At 28.7% G+C, this 27,579-nt stretch overlaps 2 protein-coding genes across 5 annotated transcripts in view; both read left to right on the forward strand.

Moving 5' to 3' along the window:
- Window positions 1–8,094, forward strand: part of Noc3 (Nucleolar complex protein 3) — a 64,010-nt gene extending 55,916 nt beyond the window's left edge. For all 3 annotated transcript variants that reach the window (XM_075365961.1, XM_075365963.1, XM_075365962.1), the window contains one exon: window positions 6,726–8,094. In XM_075365961.1, the coding sequence (XP_075222076.1) occupies window positions 6,726–6,764 (39 nt within the window). In that variant the 3' untranslated portion in view covers window positions 6,765–8,094. The remainder of the gene's footprint in view (window positions 1–6,725) is intronic.
- Window positions 8,095–14,259: 6,165 nt separating this feature from the next.
- The window catches only part of Gpat4 (Glycerol-3-phosphate acyltransferase 4), a 124,574-nt gene continuing 111,254 nt past the window's right edge, over window positions 14,260–27,579 (forward strand). The window contains exons 1-2 of one of the 2 annotated variants that reach the window (XM_075365964.1): window positions 14,260–14,419; window positions 25,501–25,536. In XM_075365964.1, coding sequence (XP_075222079.1) covers window positions 14,267–14,419; window positions 25,501–25,536 — 189 coding nt within the window. In that variant the 5' untranslated portion in view covers window positions 14,260–14,266. The remainder of the gene's footprint in view (window positions 14,420–25,500; window positions 25,537–27,579) is intronic. The other variant, XM_075365965.1, reaches the window with a different exon arrangement.

Below are 27,579 nucleotides of genomic sequence, written 5' to 3' on the forward strand. Positions count from 1 at the left end.
CAAATTATGAATTGTAAAACATATCAGAAGCAAACATAGACTGACCGTAATGTGGTTTAACTGCCTGAAAAAATTACTAAAAAAAAAGAATTAAAAGATATAAAACTCCCTTTCTTATATATATAAAAACATCATTGCAGAAAATAATTGTCAACAAAATAAAAGGTGTTTGAATGTCATATAATTCTGCCATTGAATCTTTTGATATTACTGATTTCTACACTGTCTTTATCTGCTTAATAATAATTTATAGCATATTACAGAAGCACAAAAAAAAAGAAATGCAATAATATACGACTAGAACACATAGCTAAAGTTGCAACCACTGCACAAGGCACAAAAGAGCAAGATTGATTCTTATTACTAGGAATGCCACATGTAGGAAAAAAGGGGTTTCCTTCCATTTCAAGCTACTATTGAATATCAGTACAGATAATGCATAGTTATAAGAAAATTTAGTTTTGTTTCTTTTTAATTTTATTTATTAATGTTCTTTAAATTTCCCTGTTTATATATATATATATATGTGCATATGTGTGCGTCTTATATGTACTACACTTTAGTCTGATTTAAAGTAAGAAGCGGGTAAAAGTCCCATACTGGTAATCCTTCCATACTGACATTTTTAATTTAACGACTTTTTTAATATAACTAATTGCAATACACCTTTTTTATTATAACAGTTAACTTTTTTATTTTTATTATTATTAAGGTGTGTAATTTATATAAGAAATATCATGTTATAAACTGTAAGAGGGCTTAATGTTTAGGATCAGACTTTGCAACTTTTCTCAAAAATAACAACTTTAACAAAAGTCAGATTGAGCCTCCACAAGGTGAGCCTGGATACATCCAGAACAAATGGGAAAAATTTGTTCAGAATCTCAACAAACTTCTCAGCTTCATTTATCATCAAATCACTTCACTAGATCACATCTAGCATTGTAACTCGGAACCTAGTTCCACCACAGGTGACCCTTGACAGTCAATCATGAATGGTCTTTTAAGAAATACTCCACTAGCTGAACCAAGCAACACAAGTGTTCAGAGAAAGCAGCGTTCAAATATGGTAGGCTCCCACTTAGAAGATAACATATGATCAGAAGCATTGGAATGCCCGAACACAACACACATGAACAAGAAAAATACAAAATCCAAAATTAAACCAAAGCCAATCACCTACATTGAAACACAAAATATAAACTCGCTGATGCAAACTGGTAAACTAAAAATAATAACTGGCCTAATCAACCAACACAAAATTTTCATCATGAGTTTGCAGGAAGTCAGAAATACCACCAGGAAGCCATGGAATCTCAAGGAGATATGCTTTACAAAGGTATTCCTGGTAAGAGTGATGAAAAATGTCCTACAGTTTAGAACAGGCTTTTTAATCATCCTCAAAATAATAAACTCCATATAAGAGTTCAAGTTACAATCCCCAAGTATCTCAACACTTACCCTAAAAGCATCTAATAAAATCTACACTACTGTAAATGCCTATGTACCCACTAATAGTAAAAATAACTTTTCAAAAGGCTGTAAAGAAACAGAAAGGTTATTGGATCTATTCGACCTGACTGTAAATAACATCCCCAAAAACCATGTTAAACAATTAATCAATTAAATCAATTAATCATGTTAAACTTCAACACTCAACTATGCAGAGAAAGAGAATACTGCAAAATCATCAGAAAATGGCCCGCCCAAAAGAAAACAAACAAAAATGGACAGAGACTCCTCAATCTCTGCATAAATCACACCCTAATCTCAAAATCCACATATATCAAAAACCTCAAAACTCAAAACCTGGAAACACCCTAACTACACTAAAGGAGAAGGCAACTAGACCATGTCTTCGTGGACAAACATCACCACAAGGATATCTAAAACATAAAAGTCCTCCGACACAGGCTCAGATCACTGTATAATCAAAATGAAAATTAAATTTACTCCCCAAAAAAGCAACAAAACCAAGCCCCAAAAACTTAAAGAAAAATGGACCCTATCCAACTAATCAAGAATGAAAATTACCAAAAACCAACAAAAAAATAACAATCACTGATAAACTCAAAGATGTGACTTAAACAAATCACAGAATTAGCCTTGATAAAATCCTGTAAAAAACTATGAATGGTGGAACAGTGAATATGACGAAACTGAAGAAAAGACATGAAACATGGCATGGCTCTTTCATCAGTCCTAAAAATCAGAAACATATTCCCAAAATCTAGTAAACCAAAGAAGAGAAACCACCTGAGAATAAAAAGAGAACACTATAAAGACACGCTAAATAGAAGAAAAATTCAATAAAACACAGTCAAGAAACTACTACAATACCTTAAAAAATCAGCTCCAAAAATACGAACCCCCAACCCTACTAAAAAAAGAATGAAAACGATAAACCGGCCCATAACAATGAAGTCAGCACAGAAATCCTAGCTAAATATTTCAACAAATTCCTAAATTGCGAAGAACCGACAACTCCTACACTAACTTCAACACCAACACCCCAATAACAACACCACTAGAAAACATCAACTCTCCCACAATAAAAGAAGTTTACCCAGTCTACCAAGCACTGGGTGAGATGAATAATTACAAAGTGGTAGGAGGAGAACCAGATCCAGATTGTCAACATCTGGATCAAAGAATAACTATCAGAATACTGGATGACAGCCCTCATCCACCCACTAGACAAAAAAGTGGACAAAACAGACCCCTTTCAACTACAGGAGAACCCCATACAACAGGACCCGTTTAACTATAAGGGGAATCTCACTCCGAGACACAACATACAAAATTCTTTCAAGAATCATCCTCAACAGGATTGGTTTACTACTCGAGAAAGAACCAGGAGAATACCATGGAGGTTTCAGACCTTGGGGGAGCTGTCCAGACCTGATCATGGGTTTCAAGCTAATAATGGATTACTGAAGAAAAAGAACCAGAGACCTAGTGATAACATTTGTAGACTTCAAGAAAGCATACAGCTGCATCCACTACTAAAAATTCCCTACTAAATACCCTACTAAAAATTGTCAGACACCTCAGACTATATCCCATATTAATAAATATGATAAAACTTCCTCTCACAAACACTAAGTTAAAAGTGAAATTCAGGGGCAAACTCTTGAAACCATTTGAGATCAAAACAGGACTGCATCCAGGCGATGGATTCTCACTGCTGCTATTCAACTGCACTCTGGAAATGGTAATGAGGGAACAGCTCAAAAAATAAAAATAGGCTAAAAAATCAAAACAAATTGCCTTTTAATGCTCTCTTAAATTCAGATCTCAGTATTCTTTCTCCCCTTTCATCCTCTTCAACTTCATCTTCTTCCTTCATAACACCAGTTTCTAATTCATTTCCTCCATATAACTCTTCAATATATTTCACCCACCTGTTGACCTTTCCTTTCGTATTATAAGTCGGTATACCATCTTTGTTTTAACACATTATTAGACTTTAATTTATGTATCACAAAATTTTCCTTAACTTTTCTGTATGCTCTGTCTATTTTACCAATCATCATTTCTCTTTCCACTTCTGAACACTTTTCTTTAATCCACTCTTCTTTTGCTAGTTTGCACTACCTGTTTATAGTATTTCTTAATTGTCGATAGTTCCTTTTACTTTCTTCATCACTAACATTCTTATATTTTCTTCGTTCATCCATTAACTGCAATATATCCTCTGATATCTATGATTTTCTACCAATTCTCCCATTCTTTTACATTCTCTACCTTATCTTTTTTACTCAGACCTCTTGCTGCAAAATCCTCCTGAAAAATCTTCTTTACCTCCTCTTCCTCAAGCTTCTCTAAATTCCACCGATTCATCTGACACCTTTTCTTCAGGTTTTAAACCCCAGTCTACATTTCATTATTACCTAATTATGGTTGCTATCAATATCTGCTCCAGGGTAAATTTTTCAGTCGACGAGTTGATTTCTAAATCTTTGCTTAACCATGATATAATCAATCTGATACCTTGCAGTGTTTCCTGGCCTTTTCCATGTGTATATTCTTCTATTATGATTTTTAAACTGGGTGTTGGCAATTACTAAATTATACTTCATGCAAAACTCTATAAGTCAGTCCCCTCTTTCATTCCTTTTGTCCAGCCCATATTCACCCACAATATTTCCTTCATTTCCTTTTCCAATGCTTTCCAGTCTCCAACTATTATTAAATTTTCATTCCCTTTTATGTGTTATTGCTTTATCAATTTCTTCATATACACTCTCTACTTCATCATCATGGGCGCTTGTAGGCATATAAACGTTAACAGTCGTTGTTGGCTTAGATTTTGATTTTATCCTTATTACAGTGATTCTATCGCTATGCATTTTGAAATACTCTGCACTCTCCCTCTTCTTGTTCATTATGAAACCTACTCCTGCCTGCCCTTTATTTGATGCTGAGTTAATTATTTTAAAATTACCTGACCAAAACTCATTTTCTTCTTCCCACCAAACCTTGCGAATTCCTACTACTACATTTAACCAATCCATTTTCCTCTTTAAATTTTCTAACCTACCAATCTTTTTTAGACTTCTAACGTTCCACGCAACGATTCGTAGAATGTTATTTTTTAATTTTCTGGTCATCACTTTATTAGTAGTCTCCACCCAGAGATCAAAAAGGGAGACTAGGTTACCTCCAGAGTATTTTACCAAGGAAGGCACCACCATCTTTGTTACTATTTTATTCTGTATCTGTTTTTCAAAAAGCTGACAACAAAGTTGTTATAATTTCCTGGCATTGGTTATTTATGCTTATATAGTGCAAAAATTATCCACTATATTCAGTTTAATAATGAAAAAAATTTTTTTAATTCAGAAATCAGTATTTTGTACTTTTTTCTGCCATCCTACTTTTTTTAATTTTTTCTGCTTCTTTGGGACAATTTAAAAATGCTTCAAGTTGGTCCAGTTTAAAGAATTAAGCCTCCCAAGAAAAATTTTTGATTTGTCTGCATTTACTATAAGTGAAGAAAATAAAAAAATTCCACTGAAGAATGTTCAGCCAGTAAAAGGTTATCTAAGATTCCTTTTTTTAGGGAATTATGATGAAATATGATGAAAGTTTTTTTAATTATGATGAAATTTTATTGTAGTATTATTATTAAATAAACCAAAAGAGTTTTAAGAAATTCAAAAAATCAATATTTCTAAACTTTGATCGGCTCTACCCCAAATATTGCCCCCAAAGTATTTTTTGGATCATTTGCACTACTACTATGCCTAGAAAGACAAAAACAATCAGTTAAAAAATATACAAAAAAAAAAAAAAAAAATAGCTTTTTCTATTTTAAGATAAAGGAGAAAATTTGGGGCAGCCAAAAAATTTTTTAAAATGATATGAGCATAATATAAAGATGGAGTTATGTTTGCAAAATTCTGAAAAAATTGACCGTAAAGAAATTTTCATCTCCAACCCCCTGGAGATATTGACCCCAAACTTTTACCAATAGATTAGTCCACATACATGAGTCTTTGCCAAATTTCATCAAAATCAATGTATCTACTTAAAAATTATGAAACTTCAAACGCATCAACAAATGTATGTATGTACATATGAGCATTACTCCTACTTTTCTTTGGTTTTTGGCTCCCTAGGTCATGAAACGTTGAGAAAAACTAAAAAAAAGCCATACCCTATTTTTTGACTGATTACTGTACTTTCCTTCTTGCAGCATAACTGTAGGGTTATGATGCCAAAAAAAATAAAAGAGGAATTAGCTTAGTCAAGAGCCAACTATTTGTGATTGCTTTGTTTTCATGTAAATTTAAATAGTATGTAATTTAAGTTTTTAAACATGGCCCCGTTGGTATATATTATTTATATATAAATAAATGAAATTCAACCTTACCAATTTGTTCGTGTTCTCTTTTGTAGCACTTTCAGTCTTTCCATCATCCTCAGGAGAAGTTATTCTTCAATTTCAGATCATTAAAATTAAATTATGTAGAATGTAAATCTTTTTTTTTTACGATCCTTTTTTAACCACTCGGGGGCAACCGGTAACCGCCTAAAAGACGTTGCCTTGGTCAGCCCTAAGTGCTGTAGACTAGCCCACTCAGAGCATTCAGCCTTCAGCTGGTTGTCCCTTCTGAATCATTGAACCATCACGACCCCGCTTCTGGTTGCCATAATGCCTCTCCTCAGAAAAGCTACCCTCCCAAGCCCTATCTCCTAGTCAGGGTCCAAGTATGAGAATGCAAATTTATAAAATGTTAAAATCACAACTAGTCATCATAGTATAAATTAGTCATGTCAGTTACGTAAGAAGGTCGCAGTTATAATAATTGTGATGTTGAATTGTTGGTTAGGTTGAATTTCATTTATTTATATATAAATAGTATGTAATGTGTTAAACATTAAGATTTATTAAATTAAAATACTTGCATTAAAAATGCAGTACTATTTACTTTTTATTGTATTAAAAAATTATATAGTATTTATATTATTTATTAAGTGTTAAAAAATATTAAAAAATTCTTATTATTTAAAAATTGTAAAAACAAATAGAATATCCAGGTATAAACCTCTCAGAATTACATTATAGATTGTTGGTAATGTTAAGACAAGTTTTAATTGTTTAGGTGATTTGACAAGACAAAGATTTAGATGTACGTTCATTATATATTCCTCTTATTATTATTATTATTTTTTTACCTTTGATTTATTATAATGTTGATGGAAAGTGATTTTTTCAGGTTTCAAGAAATGTGAACAATGTGAGATCTGTAGCATAAAAAAAGAAACTGTAAATATTAAACTAGTTTTTTTTTAAAAAGTGCTTTATGTATGTATGTTTATATAAAGTTAAATTTATTTCAACTTTTTAATAAAGTTAAATCTATTTATAATTAAAATCTGGTTACTTTGTTATTGTATTTATTTCTTTGAATTAGTACTTGCTTAAGGTTACTTTCAAGTTGTAGAAAATAGCAATATTAAGCTTAAAATTATTTGTTTTAAGATAAGGAATAAATTTCTTAAACTAGATTTTAAAATTACTTGTATAGCGTGTAATCTACCTGTATATATAAGTTAATATTGGCTCTATTATATGACAAAAGTTGAGTCTAAATCTTTGTATTAACCTATTTACAACTCAAGGTTGTAAACAAGATTGTTTGGTACTGTAACAATGAACATTCTGATACAATTCATTAGTCGTATTACTCTTTTTTTACAGTTTAGATTGTCTTTTTAATTATTAGTTAACAGTAGTTAATTCCTTTCTTAGGTAGTCTTAATTCAGTTACAGTTTCAGAAGAATATGTTTTGAATATATACTAGGTGTGATAAAAAAGTAAGAGTTTTAATTTTTATAAAAAAGAATTGATAATTTCCCTCTTCAGAGTAGTCTCCCAGAGATGTTGCATGCTTATGCCAGTGTTCCTTCCAATTTTCAAAACATTTTTTTAGTCTTAAATTCACTTACTTATTTTTTCTTTGTTTAATCTATAATCATATATTGTTCTTTTAATTTTCTCTTAGTGGAAACAAGAAAAAAATGCAGTATATCATGTCAGGAGAATATGTAGACTGTGGATTCAGTATGTAGTAATTTTTGGCTAAATCACAAATTATAAGTGAAGTGTTATAGTTCAAAATCCAAGAATTGTTTGGCCACACAATCAGTTTCTTCAGATTTTCTTACTTTTCCTGTTCTTTCTTTACATACATGTTTGTTTATTTACTTCTGCAACTGCAGAGTTGTCGACTGCTCGTGACTGTCCTCCACCTTCTTTTTTTAATGACTTGTTATTGTATATAATTCTTTCATCATGTGTATGTGGTATTGTATTATTTTAATTTATAATACTTATATGATAAACAATATATAAATAAGATGTCTTTAATTTCTTGTTAGTTAATATTTTAATGAATTTAACATTGTAATTATTTAATACTGAAGTAATGATACAGAAGTTAAATGCAAACATTAATATTGTTATTAATCAACGGAAGCAGGCTAAGCAATTTCTTGGTTTGTGCAGGCTCAGCCATTTTTGATATTTTTAAATATTATTTGTAATATTTTAACTTATTAATATATTTTTGTTTTGTTTTTAATATTTTATTTTCCTTACTTCTGATTATAAAGAACTTGTCCTGACTGACTGATTCATCAACACCCAGCAAAAACTACTGAAGATAAATTAATGAGTATTTGTATACATGTTCTTCTTATGGTGTAAGTGCTCACTAAGAAAGGAATTTTTAAAGTTCCAAGTTTCAAGGGTTAAAATGTAGTAATAATTAAATTTACTATTTTTTTTAATTTCTCTGTAAGAAATGAAGATATCAACTTGAATTTTTGGTTTGTATAATATTGAAATGAATATCTAAAATCTAATTTATAGATTTTTTGAAATTTCGAATTTAAAGGGTTAAAACAAATTTTGAATTTTTTTTTTAATTTCTTAGTAACAGTTGAAGATGTCAATAGGTTTTGTATCTTCATGTAAATATCTAAAAACCAATCTCTTGATTTTTCAAAATTCAACCTTGAAAAGGATGAAAGATAACAAAAATTTGAACAATGATTGCAAATTTTCCTCATTTTTGACTATACTTAATGATATATATTCACTATATACTGTTCAGATAAATATCTAAAAACCGTTTTTGGGTTTTTGAATTTTGATTTTTTAAGAGATGCGACTGTGTATGGTGTGGCGGCTAAAAAAAATTCTTAACCAGAAAAAGAATAAGTAATTAAAAATTTTTAAAAAAGAAGAGAAAAAGTATGGTCACCTCCTAGTGGTGTTTGTCGGGTAACGCTAAGAACCAAGCAAAATACAAGTGCTTAAATATTTTAGGGTTGAAATATTTACCTCTACTTTGTACAAGTAACCAGTTATAATTAATATTAAGATGTTTTGAAATCCATATACATAGATCACTCAAACTTTTACGGCCTGTACTAACCAAAATTGTCCTGAAGCCATTTCAATTCATTGATATTTTTTGTAAATTGAACAGGCTTTAATTTTTATCATTATTATTCTCACAAGCATGAGTTTAATGAACACAGTGAGGTGCAAGGACAGAGCAGACCTTTGGCTAGATGGGAAACACAGGTAACCATATAGCGCTGGCAAAGCCACTACGAGGATGCTAGTATATATTAATGAAATTAATCTTTTCAAGATTCATATTACTCCTCTGTACTGTTAAATTATATTTAAATCCTATTAAAATAAACCACCTAGTACATAATATATAGATAAGTCATATCTTAATCTAATTTTTCTGTGAAGGTACTTTCATGGTACCCCACATCCTCAGTCATGATTGAAATAATTCTATTACTGCATAATAAAAATTTTTAAATAAAACTATTAAAATAATGAAAATTGTGTATTAATTTATACAAGTGCTGCTATCTGTTGCACTTTTTATAAAACCGTCTCCTTCATTGTTTATTGCTTTATCAATTTAAAATTTTGTTTGTATTTATAAATGTAATATTTTTTTAATATATTTAATATTGTCAACTTTATTAATTTTTAATATTTCTAAATTTGTGTTAATATCAGAAATAGAATGTTTATTGTTCATTAAATGGTCTGCTGTATTAGATAAACCTAATTTATTTCTGTAGTGATCAAGAAATCTGTAAAGGATTTATTTGTTTTTCCTATATAAATACCATCAACAATATTCTGTACTAGGTGGTATACATTTATAGAATTTAAATATCAATTTATATTAAATGAAATTTAAACCACCAAAGCGTAATAAATAGATAAGTAAACTTACCATATTAATTCCAAGATTCGATTTCCGCAGGATTCCCCATCTTCAGTTTATATTTAATTCTATAATTACATTAAAATAAATTATTTTATAATTTATGAATTTTGAATTTGGCGAAAATGTTACTGATTTATAAATTTTGAGATTTATTATGGATGAATATGCATATTCCACTGTCCAGTACTGGAATGATGTAATATATAATTTTTTTTAATGTTCAAATTATTCTTTAACATATTTATCACTGTGTTAATAAAATTTAATATTATGTGAAACCACAAAAACACAGTAATAAAATAAGTTAACGTTACCATTTTAATTTCCAATAACTATAATTTGTTTCATGAATGCATGCAGCAAACCAGAACATAGTATGATGATTCTAATTTAATTTACTTTAGGACATTCCATCTGAAAAAAATACTTCTCTTTACCTTTAACATAAAAATGAAGTAAAAATGGCTTGTAATAAAAAAATTCAAAAATTGTGAAAAAATTCTATATTTACCTTAAAATTATGATTCAAGACCTCTATGTATTTTATCAATACCTGATAAGCTACTGTCTATTGAATTATTGTCATTGCTTCCCAATTTTATCATTATACAATAATGCTTTCACTCAAACTGTCAGCTTGCTTCCCATGTTTTTTTTTCTTTAATTACATGCTGAATGCAATTTTTCCTAGCATTTGCATCTATACTATTAACACCTACCAATAGATTTTTTTAATTACTTAACGTAATGTTGTTATTACTCCCAATGTAGCTTTTGACTTGTGTCCATATCAGTTCTATCAGTTTAAAATTATAGTGTTATGGAGAAAGACAGCAAGACACAATTTTTTGATTTTGCAATTTCATCTGCTTTATATTGAATATATTTTTGTTTTTTACTATTTTTAAAAGTTCTACTTTTAACGAGTCTTCAGTGTTAACATTATCAATTACTATGGTGGATCATATAGCAACAATTTTGACATTTTTTTTTTAACCACTGCATAAAATTGTCACTATTCATTTCATCGTAAGTAATACTCTTGGGAAGATCTGAGATACCAATAAACCACCATTCATTCAAAAACCCATTTTCACTTCCAATGTGCATTACTATTAATCATTTTGACCAATGAAACCATAAAAAATACATGCCTTATTAAATGTTCGTCAACATCTGTTAACAGTTTACAAAAATGCATTCAACTGAACATTTCTCAAGGATGGTGAACTTATTTAAACATGATTGTGCAGATTTTTTTTGACATTTTAACAGTAAATGAAACATGATTCACCATTATAGACAGAACAGGATTCCAGAAAGTGGGTTGGATTAGGTGAAAGTGAAAACTGTTCCATCTGCAGGAAAAGTCTTTGCTATCATTTTTTGGGATTCTTGTGATGTGGTACCCATTAACTGCCTGGATAAAAACAGGCTCATCACTGGGAAATATACTACTTCTTTCTTTTTCCTGTTTTTAGCCTCTGATAATTATCGTTCAGATAATACTTCAGAGAATGATATGTGTGAGTGTAAATGAAGTGTAGTCTTGTACAGTCTCAGTTTGACCATTCCTGAGATGTGTGGTTAATTGAAACCCAACCACCAAAGAACACTGGTATCCACGATCTAGTATTCAAATCCATGTAAAAATAACTGACTTTACTAGGACTTGAACCCTGGAACTCTCTACCTCCAAATCAGCTGATTTGGGAAGACGCGTTCACCACTAGACCAACCTGGTGGGTTGGGAAGTGTACTACTGGACCGATTGATGGGTGCTATTCAGCTAAACTTCTGTATCGGACCAAAAAGAAAGCTCTTTCACTAAGTAGTGGTCCTGCACAGTCTCAGGTTGTTGCTGCAAAACTTGACCTATGCTTCGAATTGCTTCCAAATGCACCATGTTTGCCAGATTTGGCTTCCAGCGATTACTTTGTCTTCCCAAACCTGAAGGAATCTTCAAGATTCACTGTTTCTTGAAGATTCACTGTAATTACTGAATCTTGATGAAGCCGAACTGAGACAACCACTTATTTTGCAATTTTGGACAAATTGCACCATATTAAGGTATTAAAAAGTATACTGAAAAATAAAAAAAATAATTCTGAAAAATCTTGTTTTCTTTTTCAAACCAGGTACTTTCTGAATGACCTTCGTACACTGTATCACGGTAATATTCAATTAACTTAAATATCATGAAAATTTTAATATTAGAAAAATAGAAATATAATAAAAGATGAAATTAGAATTTTTTTATTGTATTAGAACACTATTACTGCATTTGTTATTAAATGTTAAAACTATAATCAGCAGACAATTCAATGTTACAAGCAGTAACTATTATTATTAATATGTAATTATTAATATAAACTGTATTAACTATTTCATTGCCATAGTCCAAAAAAGTGAAAAGTACCTAGAAATCATCTAAGAAAACACCCAAGTCAAGAAAATAAAACCTGATAAATATGGCTTTCAATCATTCATATTCAGTATTATCATTATAGTTAGAATCACATCCTGAACTATTACTAAGAACTTCTTTTTTCTGAAAATTAACTATTTTTTGTCATTAAAATCATATAATATATTTTTATTAAGCATAGAACTACCTCCAGATGACTTCATTGCCAACATAAATTGCCCCAAAGATTCAAGTGAGGTTATTATAATGAATATTATAGTTTTGATACAGAGAAACTTAAGAAAGTCTTAGTAGTTATGTTGTCTAGTGTGCTAAAGTTATTTAAGAACTATTCAAAAAAAGGTGACTTATATAGCTCTTGCCATTATATTAGAACAGAAAAGGTAAAGGTGTACAGTTATGGCTTTGTCGAAAATATACAGAACTAAAATACTTGTATTACAGGTTTGGCACAGTAAGTATAAAAAAACAGCTAAGCACAGGAAAGAGAACTTTCATATAAAAAAGAAATTTCCTTTTAAATTTGGGAATTTAGAAGAATGTAAATATTAATTTATTTATTTATAAGAATGGGAATTTCTAAAATATTTTTATGAATGCTTATATTAATGCTTAACATGGAAAATAGGGATGCCAGGAAAGGGAAGTGTGAGGTTTTTGTATTGTGGTATAAAAATTTAATGGAGATATCCATCAAACATGTAATCTAGCAATGGATGGCAAATATTCATCTTCAGATGATGAAAGAAATAGATATGATAATTTTTCAGTAATAGTGGAAAAACAAGTGATTTTTAAGTTTACTTTAAATTAATTTTTTTACTTATGAAAAGAAACTTAAAATCTATTTCGTTACTATGTTTTTATTTAACTATTCATTTTTTTTAATTTCTTCAAAACAGAAAGAAGTCTCAGCTGAATCAGTAAGTATTTTAAAACTTTATCAGATAGACTGATTTTTATTTTGTAGAGGAAGTTCATCTGGTGGTTCTGTCATAAGTTTTTCCATATAATTTATGTGAAAGATTCTTTATATAAAAAATAATCTGTATAAGCCATTAGATTTTTCTTATTGCTTCATATTATAGTTGTAAAATATACAAAATCTTATGCCACTTTAATATTCAAAATTTTTCTCACAAAAATTCAGGAAAAAAGCTTTGGAACATGTAGGAATACATATTGCTAAAATGGTATCGATGTCCATTCAGTAAGTATCAAAATTCCCTGCATTCCTTTTTTTTTTTTATTAATGTACAGGTATCTCATCAATGTTTCTGTTGAATAACTTTTTCACTTAGGGTGTTTTATGTTTATACGCATTTAAAATAAAACTAAAAAATTTAAAACAAAATTAACTTATAAAACTGTGAGATAATAATTTTTCTTTCTTATTTAAATTTTTATTATTTGAAGTTGGCACAAATTAACTGTTGTAACTTAATAATTGTTTTTAATTTTGTGCCAACTTAAAAAAAATTAAAATAAATTATTTTTTTAAGTTGTTTGTATTTTTTAAATAATCTCTTTTTATTATTTGGTTTGTGAAAAAAATTCTCACCTTACTTAGTTTGATAAAATAGAAAGATTAACATTTAAACAATGATATTGTAACATTTATCGTATATGGAGGTTTACAAAACTGTATCACTTTAATCATATGAAAAGATTTAAATTTATATATTTTAAACAGATTAATAATCTAACTAAATATGTATAAATAAAGGCATTAACAGCATGCTTGTGTGATAACATTTATCATAACTGGCAGGAATAGTAAAAAAAGCAGTACTAGCTGCCATGGCAATTCATAAATAAACAATTGTTAAGATGATGAAACAAAATTATTTTTGCCAAATTACAGTGATAGTCGTTCAATTTTTGCAAATTTAAAGAAGTATATTAAACTGACATTAATGAAATATACCAATAATTAGAGAAAAGTGCAATTTTTGAAAGTGATGACGTCAATACATCGATATTTTGAACGTTGTTGATATCGATATATCGACAAGCGTCAGTTGGTCGGGCTAGCAGACGAGTGACTGCAGTTCAAGTATGGCGTCAGTTATAACCGTGCTGACGGTTACGGGTTCGGTTATTTTTTCACCTTTTCTTATATTTTTTTTCGGCATTGTATTTTTAGCGTGCATAGGAAAATCTCTCGGAGTTAGAAGAGCATATATTAATCTGCTTGTAAAGATATTTGAGGTGAGTTCATTTAATTTTAAAAAATTAAGTAGAAATCCTTGGGTAATCGCTATAAAGGCTTGATTTAAAGTGTGTATATTACATGAGGTCGTTGTTCTCCACGAAGTTAACATTTTTCCAAAAATAATGAGTGACTAAATTGTTTTTGTTCATTTTATGTAATCTTGATCTAGACTTAACTGATTTTATTTTTTAAACCTTAACCTCATCGGTTCAATTTCAGTATTATAAATACTGACAGTAAACGTTTCAGTACCATTTACGTTTGCTTTTTGTCTTAAAAATAGTATATTTATTAATTATTACAGGTTTTTGTCAAACATCCCGCTGTTCTCTTAATTCAGATCTCTTGGGTTAAAGAAAATGCTCGCGAGGGTTTTGTGACCACCTTTAAGATATTTCCCATTTTATTAAAGAAAAAATGGTGAAGTTTTTAGTTTGTCGGGTTTTTCATGAAGAAGAAATCTCTATAGAACCCTTTTTATTATTAGTACTCGTAAATATTTCTTAAGGGATTTTTTAAATATTTATACATTTTTGACAAAATAAACTATCATATGACAATAGATTTTTGAGAAAATCTTGTTGGTTGTAAAATAATCAAGAACATTTTACAGTCTTACAATTCATATTATTTTAAGTATTAAATTAGAGAATTCAATTGGAATCGGATTTTAGTGTTTTTGTGGGAAAAATGAAATACAGAGAATATCATGCTAATCTATATAGGAGGTGTGATTTCCTGACTTGCATTATTGTAATGGATTTCTAGTCTCAACACTGAATCATTTTGAAGCAGTTCAACAATTATCCCAAGCCAGTTTGGATGCGCTACTGGATATACTTAAAGTTCATAATTTATATTAGAACATTACTATAAAACATTAAATAACTTGCTACTAAAAAAAAATTTTTATGTGTAAAAAGTTATTAAAAAAATATTATTAAAATAAGTTCATATTATTTAAAATATTTAATAGATTGTTGTAACTTTTGGGAAAATAATTAATATAAAATGAAATCTAGTTTGGATAAACAGATTATACAGATTTAATGAGTTAATGTAAATGTGATTTGTAGTTTTTTATTTGTTTTTTTCAAAATGTTATTTTCTGAATAAAATGCAGGTTAATAATGCATTGTATTGATTAGTATATTGTAGTTAATTTGAAGATTTCATATTTCTGTTGTATCTTGATAATTTAAATTATAATTTTAACTGAATAAAAAATAATACTTAAGTTATATAATTTAGTGACTTGTGAACCGTATTTTATTAATGCTATTTTCTATATGCCATTTGTCAATATTTTCGTCCAAATCATTTTGATTAATGTAACTTGTGAGTCTGATTTTATGCCTGATGCTTTGAATGGCCAGTTGCAGAATTCAGACGGAAAGCCATAAATTGTGCCTATCTTCTGGTCCTGAAGAGCTGTATTTTTTATTGCACTTGCTTTTATCAACTGTGATGGATTTTGTTTCTATTCAGTCATAATCTTTATAAGGTTTTAACAATTCTGTGTTAAGCAGAATGCTCAGGGGATATTATCATGAATGTTACTTTATAAATCAGATCTATATCTGCTATTTTACTCGTTATCTATTTACTATTTTTATGTGTAATAAATCTACTATAGTCACAAGGTAAATAAATAATACATCAAATTATTTTTTTAATCAAATATTTATTTTGTGAAGATATCATAGTGTAAAGCTCAAAGACTTTTATATTATTTCGTGTAACTAATGAATTTTGATTGTGGTTCTTGCATATTTTTTTAGGAGGTTTTATTAATATATTTTCTGTTAAATCTTTGTACCAAATTTAATACATTACTTTCAGTGCTGTAGTATATAAGAAATTTTTAGATTTTCATGAACTAAGATCCGTGAAAATACATTTGATAATTATCTCCGATATGTAAGATCACCTTATTTTGTGTAAAACTTTGAAAGAAGAATTTATCATGAAGCTGTAAAATATTGCTTATATTATTAGCATTATTTAAAAAAAAAAAAAATGGTAATTGATTTCTATGTGCTATATTTTAAAAATAATTGTTTCACTTGGTAATAATTTTAAAATTAAAAACTTACTACATAAACTTGAATGCATATTAGATTATTAATTAGGTTTTAAAGCAATCTTTTATTATCTATATCATAAGAAATGTACAGTAAAAAAAAGTGTAATTTCATTAATTGTATGTAAATTGGTTGGATAATAAAAAATTATAAGTATTGAAAGAAAATAACACAGGATATTGTTTAATAGCTGTAGTAATTAATTATGCCATACATATTAAATTTGGTGGTTGATCTGTTAATTATACAGTAAAATATAATATACTGATCTACGTTGTAGTACAAGTTTCAAGGTAATATTATTTATATTATACAACATTAGTTATAAGTCTTATTCTTTCAAAAATTTTTGTTTAATACTTTATTTATCAATAATTAAGGTCATAGAGATTATGTTGGGGTTGACTTGTTTAAATTTTCTTGATCCTAGAATTAAACCCAGAACCTTTGGTGTTGTAATAGGCAAGCACACTTCCACTTGTACTACCGAAGTACAAATTTATAAATGTAATGTTTTTATATATATATATTTTTTTTTGTATAAAATAAAGATTAAAATATGTATATATTATTATTTGGTGTTAGATTTCTGTTGAATCTTATTAGTAATCATAGCCTAGGATTGGTTATCTATCGCGCAGTATTAATTTTAATTTACAAATACTTTGGAAAATTTACAAAATTTCTGGAAAATGACATATTTTTGGAATTATTTTTAAAATAGCTTTTATTGGAAACCTCTATTTTGGAGGTGCAAATTAATGAGCTTCTTTCAATAAAGATAATTAAAAGAAGTGTGATATATCTCAATTTTATGAACTGTATTTAGTTATATTGTGGTGTTATTGGAAAATATTTCAGATAGCTGAATTTTTACAGATTAGATACTTTAATAATAATATTTGCTATTATTTTTTGTACAAAACTATATAGTTTACATTTTCTTTTGTTTTGACTGTCAATATTTTATGTTTTTATTTTAAGTTACATTAAATTTATAGCTAAGCTAAATATTAGTATTTATTAATTAATTATTATGTAAATAAATAGTCAAATAATACTAGTTTGAAGTTTCTTTTGTTGTATAAAATGTTGTATATGTATGAATAAAATTTTAGTTTTATCTTTAATCATTACAAACGTTTAATGAATAAAGCTATTCAATTTTTTCCTATGCTCTCCCCTACGTTGTATTACAGGAAACTGTTACTACAATAACAATTATATGTTAAATCAAAACTTTGAGCTGTTTTTAAAGGAAGAGTTTTTAAAAAAAAAACTGAAGATTGTGGCTAGATTGTGTAGTTAAAAATGAAGGTTACCATCTAATAGTGTATACTAAACATATTTAATTAGTTAATCAGTTAAAATCAGTGAACAGAAACAAATACCTAAAATGATATCTTCTTTAATAATAGTTTTTAGTTCTGAAATTTATAATTTGTCAAGGTCAGTTGAAAATTATTAATTTGATGTTTACATATAATACTTTCTCTTCAATTCATTTCTTATGTGATAAACTAAAAATAATATTTAGTTTATATAAATCTGATAGATATTGTTTTGAATATTTTATAGTAGATATTTTTAATATCACCAAGTTTCCAGAGTGTAGGCTATTTCTTTTCATATTATTTCACTTTCTGTTGAGTTTATGAAGTTCCCTAAATTTTTTTAAGTATATGGATCTATTATCCCAAATAATAAATGAATTTTAATTAAACTTCTATTTCATAACTGTGATGAATCTGAAATTGTGTGTGAATTAAGTTCTAATTTGAAAATATGTTGTGCGCGTGCACAATATATGTCATGTGCACATGAATTTATGTTGTGCGTGTGTGTTACACATACATACACACACACACACACACACACACAAAGCATAAAGTTGCATACATACAATATAAAGCTTAATATAGCTTGATAGCTATATCAAGCTATATCTATCACCTCTTAACTTCTATCACTGCTTAAAAACGTTCATTGTGTTTACGTGGTTGTGATTGCTATGGTGGTGCTTTGGTACTTTACAAACGTTCACGTAAAACCAACATTAACATCAGTGTAGCATTATTCTATAGTCCTAAGTGTATGTTGTTCATTTCATTATTGCTACATAATTATTATTAGTTTTTTAATCTATTTTCATTAAAACTTGGATTGACTTCAGAAGTAATTACCTATTTATTTGTCATATTTCAGAGTAACTTCATTAACATATATATATTGGCTTACATGAAAATATTTTTTAATATTTACATTATTCTCGGTATATTTTTGTAACTTAGAAAACACACTAAGGAGTAAAATTATTCTTAGTGGAATGTTATGCTTTTAACCTTTAAATTTGTTTTTTAATGCATTAGGAACATTGATTTTTTGTTTTGAACTTAATTAAGATGGCCAAATTAACTTGACATACTTGTTTTTTTTATGTTATCATAAAACATTTAGAGGACACGTAAAATGTTTTATATAAATAATTCATTTGCTCAAATTAAAATATCATTAGTACTTTTGTTTTAATTCTTTTTCAAAGTTAAACAGCTGGTAAAATTTTGTCTATTATTGTTATTGATCCTTTTTCTGGAATTAATTAAATTTTATTGCAGTACTTATTATTTAGCCATTATAACAATGAGATATTATTGATCTCTTGTTACGTATAAATAATAAATTGCATTTTTAAATACTAAATATGTAAGTTAGCTCATCCGATGTACCTTAAATAAATAAATTATCAGTTTTGGTAGTTTTAATATCTATATGTACAAGCTTATCTGAAGGAGTTAGAAGTTTTGTCTAACTTCCTGCTAAGATAATTTTTCATGCTGATTACTTCTGTTTTGTGCTTCTACATTATTCTTAGGGGGGAAAATATACACACACGCTCACGCACGATTATCCACTATTTATTACCCTGTTTATATTACCTTTGTCAGTTTTACCATTATTTTATTAATTTTTGGTTGTAATCAAAACTGGCGATTTATTTTTCAAAAACTAATTCCTGCATGAAATAATTAGTTCTGTTGAACAATTACTACTGATAATTTATTAGTTTTTTATTACACAGATTTTTTTTAATGAATAAAAATCTGAAAAATTTTAAACCTGTTTTTTTTTTATTACACAATTTTTTTTGTAATAAACTTTAGAGGTGAAAAATAGTTCTATTAATGGATTGTGTATACAAAGTTTTTTTATTAAAAAAATCATTGAGCGGTTTTTTACATAGTGCATTTTGCTTTAAATAATTCAATTACTGCAGATTGTATTGTTCAGATTATATATATATTAAGCAATTATATCTTCTCGTAAAAATAATTAGTGATTGTTTTTTTTAAGAATTATTATATTACAGAAACATTCATGAATGTTCTTACAGTAAATATTTATACAATTTTATATAGTAGTACAATCTAGAATTAGTATATAAAAAATAATTTTATCTATTATTAACATTTTGTAATTATATTTAATTAATATCTTTTGCATAATGATCAATTATAATTTTTTGGAGTTTGTTTTTTTGCCATTTTCTGTTTATCATACATTTGTAATCATCAGTTTTCCTTCACAATAAAAAAAACACCATTATTCTATTGTTTACTGATCTATTTTCTTATAATAATAGCTTTTGTAATTTCTGCTTGATGATAGATTGATCTTTAAAATAAATGTGGGCTTTTAACTTGCTTCAGACTTAGTGGGCCACAAAAGTGTTCTAATTTTAAGACGTTCTATTTTATTTCCTTTCAAGTTATTTCTATTTAATTTACCTCCATCAGTCATATCGTTACTCGCCACTTTGATACTTTTAATTTTTTACCTATTTACAGTTGTTAAATTTCCACTTTTTTGGATTTATTTCATTTTATTGTTTTAAAAAAAAGTTCTAATGAAAATAAATATTTTTTTAACTCTTAAAGCACATGAGAAGCATATTATATTAATATTATAAATTAATCACTAGTTTTTTCTTAGTAGTATAAATCAGTTTATAAATGTAACAACTACATTTGGAATAACTACTAGTCGACCTGTTAATCGGTTATTATTTAAATAAATTTAAACATTATAATAATTTACCTGTCAATATTTGGGTATCTTCTTTACTCTGAATTAAAAATGTTTACTCTGAAAAAGTACATTTAATAATCTTGTTTTAAAGGTAGTGTTTACTGATTATTTTCTTGTAATAAAAATGAAATATTTGTTGTGTAAATGTAGGTCATTTAAATAGTTTTCATGAAGTCCTGGACAGAAGTTTAGGGGTATGTATCAGACTAGTCATTACAGAGTTAATTTGTCATCTAAAAGCTATATTGTTAATTTATTTCTTATTTAATATTTTTGTTAAATTTGTACAGCTTTATATTAGTAGATTTGTTTTGAAATTAAAGCGATATGATTTTGAAATTTCCATAAACCGTACTACACAGCAACAGTATCATTATATGTCAGCACTATCTTAATTTTAATCATTTTATAGGGTTTTTTTAATTGTTACGTTGATGTTTAAAAAAATAATATAATCTTAAAAGGGAATTAATTAAATCCCAACTGTTTGAGTAAATGATTAATGAGTACCTGTGTAAGATTTAAACTATTTTTTCTTTTAATTGATTTTTAGTGAAGACAGTAAAATTGCAAAATTACCTGTTAAATAATGTTTTGTAATTTGAAACATATTGTGTGTAATTGAAGGACTAAAACTTTAGTAGAGTTTTAGTAGTTCTAGTAGAGACCTATAATGACAATAGTTACTGAGAAAGGTGTGTTCTCATTGTATGTGTGGGATGTAGTAATTGTACAAATTTTATGTTGTATTTTAATAATTTCAAATGTCTGGTCGAGTGGTTCACCCTTTGTTGCAAATCAGCTGTTTAAAAGCTGATTTTCAAAGTTGAATGTTCTGAAGTAGACAATTTGAATAGTAGACGGTGGATATTGATGTTTGGTGGTTGAGGTTCAATTAACCACATGTCACTGGAACGGTCGTCCTGAGTCTGTACAAGATTACACCTCATTTACATGTCATACATATCATCTTCATTTCATTGGTCTGCAGTGTAGGTTGCTTACTGTTCACTGCTTTAGCAGATTACAACGTATACATTAGGGGAAAAAATAAAAATAAGTTTAAGTACAAATTGAATGTCATTAAATTTAATCATGTTGTTTGAAATGTCATGTCCAAACTTCATAGATAACTAAATTAAGAAATGCTAATTGAATGTGTTTAGGGGGAGGGAAATAGTGTAATATGTATAATATATATAACCTTGTACATTTTTAGAAAAGCATGCGCACAAAAACAGCTAAATACAAATTTATCTAAATATTTTTATTAAAAATATAATAGATAGATATTCATGTGTAAGATGAATCGAAGGATTTATGTTCTATTTTTATGATTTTAATCCCAAAGTAATTAACATGGTAATATTAATGCATCACACTGTTTTTAATCGTTTGTTGTTTTTTTAAAATATCAACAATTAGAGATGTATATTATTTCTAGTACGTTGGAAAAAATTATTTTAAAAATAGATTTAAGTTCTAGTCATTGGATTGCGACAAATCTGTGGCTTCAGGTGTTGATGTTGCTGGTTATGTTATAACTAATATTTGTCGTTAAATATTTTATTGAAGTGCATCCTAGCTGTAAAATAACATGATAAATTAAAAATTTATGTTATAATTATGATTTTATGCATGTCTTCGTCAACAGACTGGTAATGTTCGCTGATTCTTACCAGCGTTTACATCAAATACATGAGTTTTGTTAAAAAAATAAAAAGGTGTGAAGTTTTAGATTAGAGAAAGTTCTCTTGCTTTATCAGTCAAGTGTAAGGGTCTTACCCTAAAGTACGCTTTAAGTAAAGATAACGTCTGTGCCGTCTTTTTTCATCTTAGAAAAAGCAGCACAATTCTACTTTTTTTTATTACAGTTAAATCTCCCTGTTGCTCTTCTATTTATAACGGAAATCCGCTATAGCGGCAATATCTGTTAGTCCCTTCACTTTGCTATACTAAAATATAGTATTTTTATCTCTATTACGGTGAAAAAAATCATAGTAATCTTTATTGTGGCTGCCTGCTTTTTTGCGCGAAAATAAAGTATTCATAAAATTTTTCATTTGTAAGGACGGGCTGTTAAATAGTGCAGTGCAATAGTACAGTACGTAGGTTGAATTCTTGGTATTTTACAGTGGAGAATGGGCGATCAGCACTTGCTGCTATTCTCGCTTCCTCCAGGAAAAAATAATCGCATCACGACTCCTTTAGTGCTTAATCATACGGTAATCTTAAAGCTTCTGGTTAGTTTAAGCAACGACACATGTCTTTTGCCAAAATTAACGGGGAAGCTAAAGCTGTTGATTTGAATGCTACGAATGACTGGTTAAAAAGTGCGTGGCCTAAAATATATAATGGTTTCAAGAAAGAAGACATATCCAATGCTGATGAAGCAGATTTTTTTTTTTGAAGTGCTCCCTGATATAACATTAAAATTGAAAGGAGAAAAATGTGTAAGCGGGGAAAACTTTCAAAAGAACGAATCACCGTTTTTGTTTGTGCTAATATGACAGGGACTGAAAAACTTCCTTTGTTAGTTATCGATATAGCAATAAACAGAGACGCTTTAAAAATGTAAAAACCCTATCGCTATAGTATAATAACAGTAAAACAGCTGGACGACTGCTAAACGTTTTGAAGAGGAAATTCGTTTACGGGAAAAATAATTAATTAAAAATAATCCTAAATAGTTATTGCTTGTAGGCAGTTTTACTCTCACATCGACGTTTCTGAATTACAAAGAGTAAATATCCAATTTTTACCGTCAAATACAAGTATTCTTTAGCCGGGGAGTTATTATTAACTGCTTCAAAGACTACTACAGAAAGAAAATGTTGTATAGGCTTATTGAAGAAATGGACTCGATTCAAAACAAAGGAAATTTCAATTTGTGTCGTTCAAAAAGTTTGCTGCAAGAAGCGTGGAAAAATGTGATCGAAGCTAAATAAAAAATGCGTTCCATCACAGGCTTTGTTGTACACTGAAAAGAATAATCTCAGCTGTGATTTTAGAAGACAATATTCCGCAAACCGAGTGGATAAAACAATTTCATTTAAACAATTTTTTCCTTGCAATTCCAAAAAAAGATTTGTATATTTACGTAAGCAACGATGATGACCAGACAACATCGACGCCTTTGGATGACGATGCGATAATAGAGAATAAATATAATCGCTCAGAATTAAGACGAAGAGGGTGAAGTAGAAGAGAGATAATACCGCCTTTCAATAAAGAAGTTTTTGGATGCTACTTGTCTTCTTTCTATGTATTTAAGCATTTACGACGTTGACGAGAATTTACAGCGGCAAGTTTTTGAGCATCGAAGAAAAAATAGAAGACATGTTTTTATTATCGAAACCTAAACCGTTAAAAATTACTAGTTATTTAAAACAGAAATAAAAATTAGTCATTAAAACAAACTAATACAAGGTGAAATTTTTAAAAAATTCAATCGACTACTAATTTGTGTATATTTGAAATGTTATTACGTACGTGAATCAAATGATAAATATTCGATATTTTTGTAGCGTATTAGTGTATTTACATAAGTCTTATATGTTTGTGAATATCTATAGCCTTGATACCAGACTTAAAGGTAAGCGAATTCGCATTTCTTTTACGCGTTAACCCCGTTTAATTATCAAAATACTTACAATACCTTAGCCTTTAAAAAATTATGAATGAAATAAAACTAACAAAGAAATTTTATGGAAATGTTATAGTTAGGTTAGAGGTTCCGGTCAAATAAAACGTCACTTCTGGCTTGAAAACGCAGTTCTGTATTTTTTTATTCCCCTCTGTAACGAAAATCTCCTTACAGCGGCGAAAATTGTGGATCTCTTTGAATCCGTTATAGAGAGATTTGACAGTATATGTCATTTTATATTTTTAAAACTAAAATCCCACATTTTATGTAGTTTCTGAAGTAATAGTTATTTTTTATACAAAAGTAATTTTAGATGAAACACTTGAAAACAATATAATTTAAAATCTTTAAGGTTTTGGATGCGGTATGATCTTTGGTTTAAAAGAAGTTTTTTGCGTCCTTGTTCTTCTGTTTCGTTCGTTCCACTTTAAGAAGTCGGATAAGTTAATAGTATTTTATTTAAGTAGTATTGTAAAGAATCGTAAATTTATATTTTTTATTAAATATAATCAAAACGTTTTGGTCACTCGTGAGTATGCGGTAAAACAACAGCGATTCTTACCTACCGGTGTTACCTACCGATGATGTGTTCATAAAATGAATAGTATACTAATAATATACTATGGAAATCTTTGATATAAGGACCTTGGTGCTTAACTTTTTGTTCTGCCATGAATTTGTTGTTTCTTCTTTCATGTAATTAGAAGTTGGGTAATAATGCTGAATCTTTTCTTTATTTTATTTTCTTTGTACAATCTTGTTTCGTGTAGTTATTATTTTTTTTATTAGCAAGAGTTGTCAAATTGTTTGTGTTTTAATTTATTTATGAAGGCTATATGTTTTAATATTTTGTTTATTTTTTAATTTAGTAATACACACACACACACATATTATTTTTTAAATTAATTATTAATTTATATCGTATTGTATTGTTTATGCAAATGATAACTTATTTCACATTGATGCCATTTTTAGACTTTAAGTACTTCTGCATATTTTTCTGAATGGGTTGTTTACTCATGTAATCTTTCTTTGTTGTCTGTCCATACAGACTACTTTCTATATTTTCGGTTTATGGTGACACAAACACGTAATTAATCAAATATACTTTGACTTTTTTTTTTGTTTCTCTTATCGATTTTATTATTTTGGGAAAATAACCAAAATACATATTTTTTTTTTTAAATTATAATATTTTAAATACCTATTTGTATTATTCTGATATTGTTACATATCAAAAATTTTATTTCTCTTTTTCCAGGAACCAATACTTTTTGAAAATCATAAGTATATTGAAGTATGTAATACATGTATATCATTCTTCTTTCTTTTTTTCATTGTTCTTGGTTTGTTCTAGTTTTCAAACTAATTACTTTTGGTAGTGTGTGTTTTGTTTTTATTAATCTATTAAAATGTGTGAAGTATAAATATTTAATGGTCGATGTTTATTTTAATATTTTGATTGTATTTACATAAAAGTCACGTAATTTTGTTTCGCATATAATTTATTTATTGTTTGACAAATTTTGTAGTGAAAGTGTTTGGATTCCAAAAATTCCACTGTGGTAGATGGAGTTGCACATTTGCCTTTGTCATAGAAGCTTAAGCGATTCAGATTTCTTTTTTAGAATAAATATTTGTATTATGTATTTTAGGGTAAAATTTGTAGCGTGCATTTAATAAGTGTAAATTATTGTTTTAAAACAAACAAAAATTAGCTGATGCTTGATAGAGACATCATGACAGTAATCTGTGCATATTGCAATGGATGACGCAGAAAGTAGATGTATCACATTACGGCAAAAGTCGTGATTCGAAGAACAATTACGAACCTATCGATTCGCAAGAAATAAACTGCCTTAAAATTGGTATTTTATACCTACTACTGGGTGAAGATTTTACTGCAGTACCTATAACTAAAGATTCTTTAGAACTTTGTTCTGCATGTTATAAATTCATAAAGTTACCTTTATAATAATTGTTTTGCTGCTTTAATTATAAATAATAAATTAACCGATTTTTTAGTAAACTTTCAAGTAGGTATTTTTTGTGTGTGGAAAATTTTTGTCTTCTATTGGTCGTATTTCAGGAATGCTATTTTTATTACCAGAAACACTCGATAAACTAGTTCAAGCAATACTATCCGTATTTTAATAAGGAAATAGAAAAGTCCCTTTAAAAGATCTTAATGAACATAAAGAATACATGTAATTGATCGAAAGACAGTTAATAGTTACCATTTATGTGGTGCGTTATTTTGGAAATCTGTTTGCGGAAAATTCGAATTTGTACACTTAGACCTCCTCGTTCGGAAGACTGGAGGCGATAATCAGAGGGCAAGTAAGGCGGATGCGCAGGCACCGCTTCTCCTTAGGTGGAAGGAGAGAACCCACCGGGTTGGTCTAGTGGTGAAGGCGTCTTCCCAGATCAGCTGATTTTGAAGTCGAGAGTTCCAGCGTTCAAGTCTTAGTAAAGTCAGTTATTTTAATACGTATTTGAATAGTAGTATCTCTAGAACGGTCGGACTGAGACTGTGCAAGACTACACTCATACAGACTACTCCTCTGAAGTAATACCTGAACGGTAATTCCCGGAGGCTAAACAGGAAAAAGAAAGAAAGAAAGGTGGCAGGAGAGATGGGATCAGTCGACAAATGGTAGATGGACTTAGACTAATCCCGGACCTCTAGAGATGGCTGGACCGCAAACACGGGGACCCGAGTTTCCTAACCGGTCACGGTTGCTGTAAAGTGTACCTGTGCGCATGGGCATTGAGACCTTCGGCGGAGTTTGAATATTGCAGTAAAGGAGAATACCGTCAGAATACAAGGTTTCGAGTGCAATCGGTTTTTGCAGCCCAGAGAAGCACGCCTGTGAATTTCGACATGCTCACTCATCCCAATTAATATCGCGGGGACTATGCTGCAGACCGAACGGGCGTGACACGCCACGTCGAAGATGTCAGAATTATCCGCACAAAGATAGTGAAAGTACAGGGGTGAATTCCCCCTGGGGCTGTGTGTTCCCCTATTCAAAGCAGGTCCGCCCCCAAGCAGAAGTAATCGACAAAGAAAAGTTAAATCTACGTTATGCGGGCCACTGAGATGTACTGTTGTGCGGTAATTAAAGGATATTGAATTATTTTTTCGTATTTGAAACATCAAAACATTCCTTTTCGATCGCCTTACGTAAGAAAATAAAAATAAAAAAGAATTTGTTGCTTATATGTGAACACTTTACAGTTTACTAATAAATATTCTAAAGAAATTGTTATTATCGTAACTTAAATCACGTAAATGTTATTATTTTAAAGATTAGAAGAAATTAACTATTTGTTGTTT

The sequence above is a fragment of the Lycorma delicatula genome, chromosome 5, assembly GCF_047948215.1.
Source record: "Lycorma delicatula isolate Av1 chromosome 5, ASM4794821v1, whole genome shotgun sequence".
Lineage (NCBI taxonomy): Eukaryota > Metazoa > Arthropoda > Insecta > Hemiptera > Fulgoridae > Lycorma > Lycorma delicatula.